The sequence below is a fragment of the Anabas testudineus genome, chromosome 1 (genome assembly GCF_900324465.2).
Source record: "Anabas testudineus chromosome 1, fAnaTes1.2, whole genome shotgun sequence".
Classification (NCBI taxonomy): domain Eukaryota; kingdom Metazoa; phylum Chordata; class Actinopteri; order Anabantiformes; family Anabantidae; genus Anabas; species Anabas testudineus.
The window spans coordinates 26,438,383-26,453,831 of NC_046610.1; the positions used below are offsets into that span (position 1 = coordinate 26,438,383).

Below are 15,449 nucleotides of genomic sequence, written 5' to 3' on the forward strand. Positions count from 1 at the left end.
GAAGAGAAGAATAGAGGCTACCATAAACACATGATGTGGCAATTAAAAGTTTCAATAGCAACAACAATGATCAACAAAGATTAGATAAGGGAGGACAACATGAACTGTAAGAGAGGTACAGCAAAAGAGCAAAAGAAAGACAAAGGGAAAGACAAGGAGGGCAGGAGTGAGTGATATAGATGTGAAAAAAGAAAAGAGGGCAGAGTTTAGATCCTTGAAAAAGTAAAAAAAATCTCATCAACATAGTGAAAAAGGTCAGCAGAAGAGTTAAGACTCTTGAAGCGTGAAAACCCATTCCACCTCTGGACACAAAGCAAAGAAAAAGGACCGAGGCAGGCCTCTTTCCCAGGCCACAGGCTGCCGGTGTGGGGCATGCAGGTAAAGTGCCCATCGCTGCTCAATGACCCAGACGAGACAAAAGGAAATTGGAGAAAGATAGTTCCATCAGGACAGGCTTAGCATTAAATGGAAATAAAGATAATGCATGCCTTTATATACTTTTATATACATACTATGCCTTTATTAATTTAATACACATGTTTTAAGACAGACTGGGTGTGTAAAGATTTAACATGGTGAGAGATGGGACAGTTTTGTAGCACAAAAAAAAAAAGAATTAGTGCTGAGACAATATGTAATGATGGCATTTAAAAAAATACTTATTCTTAGGAAAGGGGTCATAATTAGACTGTGAAAATCCAAAGTGTCAGAAACTAAAGGTTAAAAAAGAGCACATACTGACCCAACACATACTGCAAGTGTGTGAATAATCAATGTGCTTAATATAATTTATAAAAATATAAAAAAGACAGTTCTGTTGATCGCTCTATATAGATGTAAACCTTCAGGTCTAGGCTTTCAAAATGGTTTGCCCATAGATTCTGTGTGAACTTGATTGTCTTTGGAATGTATTCATATTTTTCAATTGAATCGTGTTTTTGCATGCTGGAACATGCAATTGGCACAAAACCCTGAATTGAACCTGAATAGATTAGGTGAAGGTACCACGTACGCCTGGTAAAAAATAGGTTTGATCTTTAACCATTTTAGATAGCACCTCACTAAAAACTTAATAAAAGACTGTCTTTGACTATCCTAAAAGATCTCTAATATACTTTATACAACAAACTGGCTAAGGCCGGAAAGAGGCTGGAAATTTAAGGATATCCTGGTGATCAGGCACTAGTAGTAATATAGTGTTTGAGTTAAAGTTGGGATAGGACTAACTTCTGAATATTAGGGTATGTTTCACCTAGAGGGCTCAAATGTATATCCAACATTTATTTGCCATTATTTATTCAGTGAGTTGTATTTACATTTCACCAGTCATTTCTTGTTTGCTGTTATTCTACAGCTTTGAGCAAAGACATCCCTGAATACATGGTATAGAAGGCTTTTCAATAAGTGCACTGGACCATATATCAGAAGAGGTGGGTCTCAGCAGGAGGTGGAAATGATGCTACAATATTCATTGACTACAGAAGAGAGAAACAGCTATTGATTGCATTTGTTTTTCCTGTAGAAAATAAATTATATTGCCACATACATTCAAAACTAAAAAAAATGTTCACTCCCAATGGATGGTTAATTATTAACCATGATATTATCTTAATGTAGATTACTAGCTACCTTTTCTTTGATAGATGATTCCCTTGCTGGAACTATAACAAAAGAAGAAATCACTATCCTCATGACAGAGATTTTGTCCTATTTCAGAGGGGAATAGTTCTGTCACCATGTGCAACTCTGTGTTGAGGGCCACCTCAAAAATAAGGGGGCAGTGAAAATCTGAACTGGAATTGGTCCTAAGTGTGTAAATGTAAACTACTAGATTCCACATTCTTTCCACATTTTTTTTCAAATTAGAAAGTGGAGGATGGCCAGGGAGAGCTGGAGTCAGGGAATTATTTTTATTGAAGCTGCAATACACAACCTATCACTATGCCACTACCTTAAAAGTATGGTAATACAAATGTGTCTGTGTGTGTGTGTGTGTTTGTGTGTGTGGTGCATGTGTACGTGTACGTGTTTGTGTTACGGTGTTTCTCTTTCCCATCTCTCCTTATTCCTGAACTCCTGTGCTGTAAAATTGGTGTTTTCATGGCCATTGCATCTGACAACACACATACCCCTTGAGAGATGTAGAGAGAAAGAGAGGGGTAAAAGGAGCGCGAGAAGAACAAGTAAAGACAGGGACAAAAGGTGACACGTGAAGGTATTCAGACAAAGTGAAAGGAGAAGAAGGAAAGCAGGAGTAAGCCTTAAATGAAAATATAATAGCATGCATTCAGATGGAAATGGTAGCAAGTCACAGTGTTCCTACAACAAGAGGTCACCAGAGTCTGACAGCTATAACACCAGCATCACAGTAATCCACGTAGACACCACCAGTCCTTTGAGGGGCTTTCTCAGTAGTTTCATTTCTAGTTAAAATTGGCTATATTTTTTTTATTGGGATACAGAGCCACATTTTGTGTACATTCAAAATATTTACATAAATGATGAAATAATGATCTATAACAGCAATGTGATTTTTTATTTATAATACTTTGCTTTTCCCCAATAAAATTCAGTAGAACATTGTTTATAATAGCTCCTCCCAGACAGCTGGATCAAGAACAACTAAAGTTTTTCTCTTTGCCATCCTAACACACTAAAACGTAAAGCTCACTGACAGCAGTGTACAGGATTAATCTAGTTCACACAGTCCTAAAACAGCTTGTTTTCAACTGAACAATATTCCTATCTAATGAAGCATGAGTCCTGCATACAAAACAGCATAACATTTGGATTAGGCTGCAAATGCCAGCTAGTTCTGTAGGTGCCTGTGTGTCTTTTCTCATAATGTTAGGTGACAAGCCATGAAGATGAATGAATTAGGTCATGCTGGATACCAGTGGGCTGTTCCCATACAAATAAGTAGATATACAACAATAACTGGCTAAGCTTATGGGTGCTTACTTTAGAAATTATTTTTTACATTTTAAACTTGTTTTTACATATAAATAAACAATGAATGACCATCTAGTCATCATTGAGTTATACTGTTCTTGTTTCTTTCTTTTTTTTCTCACTTTGAACATTTTTAACTCTCCTTAGTGATATATTCAGTTCTAGGTTGTTGTGTAGATACATTCAAGGGACACACAAGTACAAAACTATGTGAAAAACTTTTTAACGACATGCATTAAAATATTTTAGCATGGCAACTCACAAAACAAACAACCAAATTCAACATCCAACTGTCTGTTTCCTGTAGTCTCAATGATATCAACAGTAAAATATACTGTACAAAGTGACAATAAACACTTTTCCTACTTCCCCCATTCACTTCAGCTGACCTCCCCTCTTACTCTCCTATACTGTAAAATATTTAATATAGGCAGCTGCAGGATTTCCAGATACTCTTTTCAGTCTTCCACATTCTCCCTCCCAATTGTAGCACCAGCACTGACCCCTCATCCACCCTCCGTTTTTTACCGTCTCTCTGACTCACATTCCTTTTTCTCCTGCCAAGTCAGCTCCCGGTGCTCCCTCTCTCTCCCTCTATCCATTCTTTGACTCCCTCACTCTTCCCAAGTCGTTAATATTTAAGACTGTGATCCGTTAAGTCATTGCTTCTTTTTTTGCTTTAGTTTTTTTAAATATTTTATTATTATTATTATTATTTTATTTATTTTATTATTTTATTCCACAGTGGCAAGAAAAAGTATGTAAACCCTTGGAAATTTCATTTCGTTTTCTGCATTAATTTGTCATAAAATCTGATCTAATTTTCATCTAAGTCAAGAGTATTGATAAATACAATGTACCTAAAATATTAACACAAAAATTCTGATCTTTCCTGTCTTTGTTAAATACAACCATAAAAAACTCATAGTACTAGTGGAAAAACTATATGAACCCTTGAAATTAATAACAAGTGAAGTCACCCAACTTCTACATTCTCAGATTTTCCTGAAGAATTTTTCAATACACTTGGGAATTTATCTTATCCTCAATTATAGCAAGCCGGCCAGGCCCTGATGCATCAAAGCAGGACCAACTCATGATATTTCCACCACCATACTTTACGGTTGGGGTTGTGTTTTCATGCTTTTTTTTTCATGCTGATCTGCAGTTTTATGCCAGATGTAGTGTTGTGTGTTCTTTCCAAAGAAAGAAACAAACAGAATCTTAGTTTCATCAGTCCACAAAACATTTTGGCAATACCGCCGTGGAGTGTTAATGTGCTCTTTGGCAAACTTCAGGCATGCAGCAATTTTCTTTTTAATAAGCAGCAGCTTCTTCTTGGTGTCCTGCCATAGACACCCTGCATGTTCAGTGTTTTATGTACTGTAGACCCATGAACACAGATGTTAGCTCATGGCTCACATGAGCGTATTCTTCTTGTATGGGGCAAATTTAAAAAGTTTGAATTTTTGTCAGTCAAAGCAGCTCTAGTCCACACCTCCAAATCCTTTATGGGGGTTACTATTCCAAGGGTGCACATACTTTTTCCACTAGTTTTTATGGTTGTTCTCAATAAAAACATGAAAGATCAGATTTTCTTTTGTGTTCAAACAGCAATCCTTTCTCCTACCCTCTCCAATCCAGTCATTTTCTTGATATGTTTACAATCAACTTAAACTTGCTTTTATCATCCTTGACATGTAATTAAATGTACACAGGCAACATACTTTTGTCTGCCCAAATCTCCAGTCCAGTCTACTCTCTAAAAAAAATACCTGATCTTGCAGTACAACATCCAGATTTGTGACCACAACATTATTAAAGTTTTTTATGGTTGAGTTCAGACACTCACAGCTCTGGGATAAAGTCAGAAAAAGATTGTGGGCTGGCTTGAGAGAGAAAAATCCCCACTCAACATCTTTATTAAAGAAAAAGCACAATCTTTCTCTAATTCTTGCCGATTTACTTTTTTGGCCTAAACCCGACCTGACACAGGAATCTGGACTTCTAAACCAAAATTGGATGCACAGTCATTTCTTTTAAATTCGACTACACTCAAGTTAACCATAGCCATAGCCATACCATAAAGGTGGCAGCAGAAAATACTCCTAAGAAACAAAAGTGTCAGTGTCAGTATTTCTGTTGGATGACCTACTGGTATGTCATCAACAGAGTAAGAAAAAAAACATAACCATGAACAAAACCATGGCCTTTGCACAATGACACGACAATGACAAACTGATTTTCTTTTCAATAGCAAACACATCAAATAATTAAGCCTTGCCTTGCTAACCCTAACCCTGCCTTGCAGTCAGTCTTTTTCCAGACACAAGAAAACAGGATTTCCATACAGATCCCACTCACAGAAAAGGATTTGTCGACATGCACAATAAATGACAGGGGTAGTACTGAAATCGACTCTTCTAAGTTATATCAAAAGCAAATACATTTTTAAAATATTGGAAATATCATGATACTAGTCATTGTTCCATTTATTCTGACTTAGATACATACTTTTTAAATTGGTACATGCAGTGCCAAGATGGTTATGTATACATCAAAAGCCAGTTTTATCTGTTTCAAAGTGTACCAATGTACACATAAAGTGTGTACGCTTTCTGCTTATGCAGCAGACCTGTATAAAGTGGCATCCTTAGGCTCAGTCTGTGGTTATAAACTACTAATCAACACAAGGCAAGCAAACAACAGCCAACATTATCATGGAGTGAGGTACTCACTGTGGTGGCATATGAGGCTTTGATGTATAAAATCAAACAATTGCACATCTGGATTGTTAAAACATTGGTTGTTTATGGAAAGAACAATACTGTGTCTACACAGAGGGGCTTGTAGACCTGAATAAGGAAGTTCGGGTAGGCAGGTGATGTTGAGTTGACCATTCTGTAGACAAGGGTCAGAGAGTGGAGTGACTTGTTCTTTTAGGCTGATCAACAATAAGATGTGCTGCTTCATTTTGGATCACCAGGGCACTGCAGTAGCCAAGGTAATATGACTGATCACTGTCTGCACACTGCATCAACATAGCTTTAGCATTAGAAATTATGCTTTATGTATATAGCTCAGGTTTTTTGAAGGAAATAAACCCACTCACACATTGTGCTGAGCAGATTGACTGAAATTGAACAATCACTGTGAATCCTCTAGATTATTACCTGCTGTGTTAACACCTGGACTGACATGGACATTAAGCAGACTTTCTACTACGGGTCCACATGATAAAGTCTGGGTAATGCCAGAACTTAATAACTCGGATGTTTGTATTCCCACTTACAGTTCACCCGGATAAAGTTTGAAGAAGTTCAAGAAAAAAAAAAAAGAAAAGAAAAGAAGGAAAATCATGTCTAAAGAGTCCAGGAAGTGGTCAGAGTGAAATTTTATATGTTTGGCTGAAAACTGGGAGGTCAGACTGGAACTATTTTGGAAGAAGAGGACCACACACATTCACAAAATGCACACATCCAACCTTTTAGTCATTTCAAGACCCAATCAGTGCTGTTTCTGATTATGTTTATATGGCAATGTATATAGAAGAAGACGTCTCCCTGTTGCTCTATTTCCATCATCCCATGCAGCTTTTTTTCGTCACTCTTTTTTCTTTACAGATCTCCTCCCTATTTTATTTTCCCCTTTCAAGCCTCTCCTGATGCAATCTGAGTCTCATTTTGGTTGTCATAGTTCCCTACTTCAAACTATCAAAGCCTGTTTCCTATCTAACTTGTAACTATAAGAAGGGTGATCTAGGGTCATTGCTAGCCAAAATGACACAGCAGCTGAAACTTGTATCAGCATTCTGATTTGATCTGTTTTAACTTTCAGATATTTATATTCATATTTTTTCCCACAGCTTTTGTACAAACCTATTAACACCTTATAACTTAGACTGACTTATACTAAACTTATAGTTAAAACTATAAACCAAACAAGAAAACAGCCAAAGCTATTTGATTTCTTTTCTGTTAAAATATATCAGTTGAGATGGCTGTTTGGTAAACAAAAGTCTGGTAGAAACGAAAAAAGATGTAGAAAGCGGACTGAAACTATGTTTTAATCTAGTGAGGACAATAATTAACAGCATAATGGTCATCAAGTTCAAGCCTCCAACTGCAACAGTTTGGTATGTGTTATTAGATCATATCATAAGCCAGCTAGAGGAAACAGCTACAGCTCATACAGGGTAGTCTACATTAAAAGTAAAAATTAGAAATGCTTTTCACAAATATCAGCAAGACTGGTATAAAGCAATCACCAACCCAATAAATAAATCCCCGGTTGGGTTAAAAACAGAAATGACTTGTGAAAATGGGTTTAATGAAGAAATGTCCTTTTACCATGTGTTACAGGTAAGTACAAATGGGCTGCATACTCCTCTTCCCCTTGTTCCTGCTCCTCTTCCTCCTTTTCCTCTTCCTCTGAGTCTGGCTCAGTCGCATTGCCTAACAATTGGTTGCCATGTGGATTGCCTGATTGTGGATGTGATTGGTCAAAGACAGATGATGGACAAAAGGGGGAGGGCATGGGAGAACCTATGAAAGAACACATTCAAAAAAAGAAAAACAAAGAATTTATGAATTTGAGAAAAAAAAAGAACACCAGTGACAGCAACCAAAGTCTTACAAAAACATTAAGAAAAGAAAAGAAATGTTGACGACGAATGTTGATGGAGGGATGACAAATAGTAGCATGGGCGGTGTAGGAGGAATGACTTACGCAAAAAACACAATGGAAATCAATTGTGTTTTGTTTACAGCGCATCAGAAGAGCAAGTCACATGATTAGAAATGACACATGACAATTTATGCGTATAACTATAACTAATAATAAAGAAAGAAGCCTGATCCAACAACACGCCTGGACTACTACTTGCTGTGTTCACACCTAGGCTCAGTTTTCACTCCCTTGGCTGTTTGATTCTTTTATAGACAAAAATAAATCAATTATGGTCAATAAAAGTTGGCAACTTTAACAAAAACAATTTGAGAAAAATACTGATTTTACCTTAGATATTTTTATTTAATTGACAGATGTCTATTGGTGTGTGAGTGTGTGTGTGTGAATGGGTGAATGAGATGCAGTGTAAAGCGCTTTGAGTACCAGCTAGGTAGAAAAGCTCTATGTAAGTGCAGAACATTTACCATTACCAATCACCTGTTTTCACTTTGACATTAATGAGGTATTTTTCTGAATTGTTTTTTGTCAAAGTCGACAACTTTTATTGACCATGATTGATTTCTAATGTCAATAAAAGGATGAAACATCCAAGGGGGTGAATACTTTTTATAGGCACTGTATGTTAAAATTATACCATGAGGCTGGTTAATGTCTGAGCTGAAAAACTCATGTTTGCGTTCTCACATGCAGCTCACCCAGGTAACTTGCTGTAAGTGAAGGATGGTGGAGAGAGAAAATCACTCTGAGCTGCTGACATAAACCTGCACATACACGGTCAATTCAGGACTCTGTTGTGATCTGGGGGAAGTCTTTCACATCCCTCATATCCCTTCATACCCCTTTCTCACCTTCCGTCCTTCATTCTACACCCATGTAAACCCTACCTCAACATTCCACTTTGCATTTATTAACTGAGATTAATAATGCAAGTTGTTAAACTGTGTGAGGTGTTGATATGAGCATCATAGAGTTGGCCACACGTTGTGCCTGTGAGACCAGACTCACAAGCAGGGTGTGCAAGGTCAATTGTGTATTGATGTGGTAACCTTGGCATTTAGTGACTTCTGAATGCTAAATGGTTGTGCTCTATTTTGTTTGTGCATTTAGGATCGGCAGTGTGTTTGCCTGAACAGATAACTCTCAGCTTTGCATGCCATATGAATGTGCTGGCATAAAAGAATGTACTTCACACACATTTCATTAACTGCACTTGTCAAGCTGGATAACTGTGTTATGGTTCTTTTTAAAATCTCTAAATCCCTAATGTTTGTGAGCAAGGAGGGAAAAATTGAAACACAAAATCAATAATTGGTTGTTTGTAGGGAAATGACTTCCTTGTTTGGCTGAACATTTAAAGAGATGCTGGTTTTGAGAACGTAACTCACTCCTCAAACGTTCTTATTTATAACATGTTTTTTTTTTTTTTTATAACAAATAACAATGTCAAGTCACCTTGTCAAATGGACAAGGACATCCCAAAGTCTGTATCTGTTGTTCTCACAGATTTGAAATACAGGCGATCTTGCCCCTTCCAGTCCAGTCCTGTTTACCTCCTGAGAGTTTTCCAGTTCCAGGCTACAGCTACATTACATCAGCTTGATGCAAACAGATCCAAAATAACTGTACAGGAATCTTTGTTTAATTATTTACTAGAATGCCTTTTGGATTTCTCTTTCACTGAGACAGAAAATCACATGGATGTGGCATTTTTCTATTAAACACACCAAGCCCACCAGCATCATGGGGCGATATTGTGGATGAAAAATGAAAAAGTCCAATGGTTTCTGCTGGAGAAACAGGATTAATCCTATTTGTGGGAAAAATAAACAGCAGATACAGAGCACCAGTGTCTGAATGTGTCAGAAGCAATATCAAAAGGCTTTCTCTCCTTGGGCAGTTGTATTATTGTGTGACAGTCAGAAGCTGTCAGAGGCTTTTTTACCTAGACAAGAATTATATCCTGGGGCAAACAATGAGTAGCACATCATTATGCTACACAGCTAAATTTAATGTTATATTTAAATTCAATATTTCACTCATGCCTGTGAAATATTAGCAAGCAGCAGCATTTGCTTAAGAAAAATATGTCCCATATTCAGCTTGTTAGTCCTACCAAAGCCCCAGTGTTGTGCCAGTGATGCTATCAACTCTGTCCATCTTTTGCCCAACATTTAAAATTAATCACATGTGACAATGATCGTATTCATTGTATTACCCCTACTTCCTCATTTTGAACTACAGTAGATACTTTTAGCAATGCTTACTCAATCAGAAGGAAAAATTGCATTTGTTTTGGACTATTTTCAGTAGTTGTTGGTTTAACATTTGCTTGTAGGAGTCAACTACAGCGTTAAATCACAGTAATGACACACACACACACAGACACACAGACACACTCACACATCATCATCATACTTTATGATGAATTTAAAATGTTATCTGTATTCCCTCTCTCTCTACTGTCTCCTCTTTTCACCTCTCGTCTTTAAGCTTTTCTCCTCATTATCCCTATCTAAATTATTAATTCAAGATTCATAGCGCTTACAGTAAGTATCAAGTAAATCACAGTTCCTAAGAGGAATTAACTGCTTTTGGGGAGTTCAGGTGTGCCAATCAACAGGTAGGGCCAACTGAACTGAGGTTGGTTTAGTAGCAAATAATTATTTTTAGATTAGTGACATATTTCATTAAAAAAGCCATTTGTCAGATTTATCAGAAAACATATTTGGCCACTCAGCAGTTAACTACTGGTATTGTATAGTCATTTCTCAGCACAGTGAAGACAAAAACATAAATTTGTTTGTTTTGATTGTAGCGACTGATGAGGGGAATAAGTCAAAGATGCTGTAATCAGAAGACAAAATAGCTCCAGATGTAATGGCCATCTCAAATGGTTTGCTTGTTTACATACTTAATTTGTTCTGTTGAATATTATGCCTACAGCACATATTTGGCTTAATGAGCCATATGTCTGATTGGGACAACTTTGCCCGACTCCTTGTATTCACATTTACCAGAAAGAGTTCCCCAGGTGTGGGCAATAGCAAAACACATAATTTTGATACACAGAGATTCCCAACCAGGACTTAAAGTGATAAACACCAGTAGTTCCTGTAGTGGGGTGTGATGGTGTGTATGTCTCCAGGTGATAAACGTGGCTGGATTGTGAAGTAGCTCAGATAATCAAAAAAGAGCAGTTATGATAATAACAACATATTGTTTTTTTGGTTAGAGCAAAAACATACACTGCCCAACCAAAAAAAGTCACATACTTGCCATGCAGCAGATGGCACACGGTTGTTTTAAATGCAGTGCAATGACATAAATAAACTGCCAATGCTGTGTGTACCTCTATGTATATCTATCTTAGTGTAAGCAGACACAGTGAAATAATTACATTTTGTTGCAAAATGTTAGGATTTCACACTTTGATTTTTTTTTTGTTGTTGTTGTTGCCCGCTATTTTTTATAATTCTGTATACAGTTATGTAAGGTCTTATACCTTACACTGTAAAGTAAGCTTAGCATCAGAGTTCAAGCTGTTTTACCATGGTGTGAATGGGATAAGAAATGAAATAGGGGTTATTCTAAAAGAGGAGTTTGTCAGGAATGTTATGTAGTGAAAAGAGTATCAGATAGGGTGATGAGTATGAAGCTGGAAATTGAAGGTGTGATGTTAGTGGTTATTCCCCAAGGGAAGATGCAAGTTAGAGGAAAAGAAGAAATTATGGAGTGAGTTAGATATTGTGATGCAAAGCATCCCCAGAGGTGAGAGAAGGTACTTGGTGTGTCATCAGGAAAGTGAAAAATTGACCAGGAGACTTGGTGGTGGAGTGAGTAAATCCAGGTTTGCATAAAGAGAAAGAGGTTATCAAAGAAGAACTGGGACACTAAGAGGACTAAAGAGGGTAGATGGAGGTACAAGAAGAGGAAGTGTAAGGTAAAGGTAGAGGTGGAGAAGGCCAAACAAAGGACCTATAAGGAATGTATGCTGGGTTGGACACTAAGGAGGGAGAGGCGGATCTGTACAGGTTGGTGAGGCAAAGAGACAGATGGAACGATGTGCAGCAGGTTAGGGTCATTAAAGATAGGGATGGACATATATTGACAGGTGTCAGGAGTGAAGATGGAAGAAGTACTTTGAAGAGTTGATGAATGAGGAAAATGAAAGAGAGCAAAGAGTAGAAGATGTGACTTTCATTCTACAGTAGATAAAGAAAGTATTCACTTTTTCCAATTTGTTTATGTTACAGCCTTATTCCAAAGTGGATCAAATTCATTCTTTTCCTCAAACCTCTACAAACTATACCCCATAATGACAATGTGAAAGAAGTTTTGCAAATCTTGGCCAAACAAGCAATTAGAGATGAGAGAGAAGGGCCTTAGTCAGGGAGCCCGAACCGTGAACCCGATGGACACTGAAAGAGCTTCAGCGCTTCTCTGTGGAAAGAAGAGAACCTTCAAGGCGAATAAGCATGTCTGCAGCACTCCACCATTCAGACCTCTATGGTGTAGTGGACAAATGGAATCCACTCCTCACTAATCTCTTTTTGATGAGATTATGTCAACCTTTTGTTGGGTAGACTCTAGGCTAGTGTTAAGACCATGTGTCTCCTGGGTGCAGTTACAGTAACTACCATGATGACAGAGACACACATGCCAAAACCATCTAGCTACACACCCTAAGAAATTCATTCTTGAATTTGAGATGTGAATGTGAGGGTATGTGAGAAACAGCTAGTGAAGAACAGACGAGAAACTTCTACCACTATTCTAACACTTACTTTACATACTGATTTGATATAGTCTGTTCTATAGTAAGTTTGTTTGTGATGTATGTGCTGCTTTGGTTGGCTTAATACGGACTAAGTGGGACATCATGTCAGACCTGGCACTGCCACAGCAGCAAAACAAAAAGTGCTGCCTGTGAATTATCTGGCAACCAGGCTAATCAAGACTGTGGTGTTTTGCATAACAGGTGTTACATTGCCAGTGTGAAAAGAGAGACAAATGTAGAGCAATCACAGTATTTCCATGACGTACTTAGGTGAATAATAACACACGCACACACAAGGTGTGCTCTGTCCCTTGACATCAGTTTTTTCTTCTAATGTGTCCTTTGGAGGAATGAATTGTGCTTGTCTGCGTGTGTGGTATAAATTAGGCCTATCCATAGGGGAAACCACAATAGAGAGCAATACTTTACCCTATCTTTCAACAGATGCTCTCTGCCTGCCTCCTCAGAGGGAGCAAAGTAGCCAGCCAGCCAAATCACTTTAATCTTTCTGAGAAGTTAGGAAATGGAAAATGGTGAGGTCAACATTGTAGTTGTGCGTCTTCCTATGTGCTAATTGTTGAGCTCCTCCATTTGCCTATGTCAGCTGTCTTTAAGGAACAAATCTTTAATCACCTTAGAAACAAACACTGGTTATTGGTGCAAGTATTATGAGTAGAGGGTTTCAGAAGGATTGGGCAGCACGGTGGTGTAGTGGTTAGCACTGTCGCATCACACCAAGAAAGATCCAGGTTTTAAATCAACGGGTCTGTGTGGTGTTTGTATGTTCTCACAGTAGCTGTGTGGATTCTCTCCAGGTCCTCTGGCTTCCTCCCACCTCCAAAGACATTAATGTTAGGGTTAATTGGCGTCTCTAAATTGGCCATAAGTGAATGAAAGTATGAATGGTGTCTGCCCTACAATGGACTGGCGACATGTCCAGGGTGTTCCGTGCCTCTCGCCCAATGGGACAGGCTCCAGTATTCCTGCGACCCTTCAGAGGACACGTTAAGATAATGGATGGATGAATGAGTTTCAGTAGGTAAGATTCCCATGGTAAATAAGGAACTTACAAAGAAAAGGATATTAACAGTTAAACTCTGGGTTGATTGAGGACAAATGTATCAATAATTACGCTATATTTAGTTTTGCTATAGTTCGGATTATTACCTCCGACTGGCCTCTTCATTTTTTTCACTGGGGGAATTAATTTTCTTTTCCCTAATGAAAAAATAACTCAAGGGACTCACACAACAAAAGAGTAAGAGAATCTATAGGTGGCGCTGTCACTTACTCCCCTAACATCAGAATAGAATGCATCATGACATAAGTAAGCCACAAAGCCTAGAGCAGTCCACATTTGAACACTAAAATCTAAAAAAGAATTGGCTTTCAACCCATAAATTCCTTTGGCTGAAAAGTAATCGAAGAGCCTGACCAAGTCAGCAGCCCCACAATCAAGGACAGAATCCAAATCCCTGTGGTGTTGGGCAATTTTTATTTCCTTTGTGCTGCCAGGGTGCCCCTCAAAAACCAGATGAGCTTAAGTTTTATATTTTCTTCCTTAACATCAGTCAAACTAATACATTTTCTTTTCCCTGAATGAAATATTGTGCTAGAAATGGTTCGTAGGGTTGGTTTGTTTGTTATAACATCTCATTATACTGCTTAAAAAACCCTGGAGCTTTATCATCATCTTTTTTTAGTTTAATGATATTCAATATCCAACCAACCATCCATCCATGACTGCTTATCCATGAGGGTTGTAGGGCGCTTGAGCTAATCCCAGCTGACAGTGGGGCAAGAGGCAGGTAGCACCCTGTGCTACGGACAAGTCTATTATAGGACATACATGTGGAGTCTGAGTTGTATTGTTTCCTTCTGACTACAAGTACATGGAAGAAGTTGCTTACCGCAATGATAGCAGATAAAGTGTGTTTCATGCACATATAATTGTGACTGTTTTTTCCAGCAGTTCCTTTTCTTTTGAACAGCTTGAATCCATTAACATGTACAGCCTGAGCAGCAAACAGTCTGAAGGCCACGGAACGCCTGCTTCATTTGTAAAACAGGCAAACATGTAGGTGTGTGCTTGTGTCTATTCAGTTCTGATCTGAATCAGTCATGCCTTTCTTTATGTGTGTCTAAACTGATCCCTGTCACACAATAGTGCAGAAAACACTGCCACATTGACAAACCAGGTCACGCATTCACATTAATGCATGTGTACATGCACTCTGACACTTCCTCTGAGTGTCTTGAATGACTGCTCTGCTTCTGTCTTAAGGCTAACAGTGACCTCGAAGTTGTATCTCTCTTTGTGGCTACGTGTGTGTATGTGCGTGATGTGCGATCTGTGCTGACCTCCTCTCCTCTGCTCATTATTACCTTATTGTCTTTTTCTCCTACAGTTGGGTGTCTTCCTTTGTGTCTCCCTCTCTCAGAAACTTTCTGCAGTTCTTTTCATTCTCCTCCTTACACTCACCCTGACCGGTTGAAGCAGATGGCTGCTCACCCTGCACCTGGTTCTGTCCCTTAAATACAAAATCTATTCAATTAAACTGTATTCTCTTACCATTGCTAGTAGGAATATAAAGTCATACCAGTGCTAGTGGGCGTGAAATGTTACTGTGTCATTTATATGCAGATTAACTATCAACTCAGTGGTGGAACAATATTGACAACAATATTGACAAAAATGCAGGAAACATACACAAGCTATTAGGGTTGAGCTTTTCATTTAGACAGCCTGAACACATACACCTGAACACGTGCAGTAATCTGCATTTCACTGCTGAGTTTAGTCATGTTTTTTTAATGATTAATAGTGTCATAAAGTCACAGATTGATACCTGGTCAATTAACTGCCAAATAAACACATCTGTATACACTGAATTCACAACATTGGAATTATCTGTCTACTATTGTATAGGCCCTCCTCTGCCACCAAAAAACAGTTCTGACCCTCTGAAGCATGGACCCCAGACTCTGAAGGGGTCCTCTGGAATCTGGCATCAAGCTATCAGCAACAGAT

At 38.2% G+C, this 15,449-nt stretch overlaps 1 protein-coding gene across 4 annotated transcripts in view; it reads right to left on the reverse strand.

Moving 5' to 3' along the window:
• The window catches only part of tenm3 (teneurin transmembrane protein 3), a 114,475-nt gene that overhangs the window by 76,619 nt on the left and 22,407 nt on the right, over positions 1 to 15,449 (reverse strand). For all 4 annotated transcript variants that reach the window (XM_026360886.1, XM_026360885.1, XM_026360884.1 and 1 more), the window contains exon 2: positions 7,302 to 7,496. In XM_026360886.1, coding sequence (XP_026216671.1) covers positions 7,302 to 7,488 — 187 coding nt within the window. In that variant the 5' untranslated portion in view covers positions 7,489 to 7,496. The remainder of the gene's footprint in view (positions 1 to 7,301; positions 7,497 to 15,449) is intronic.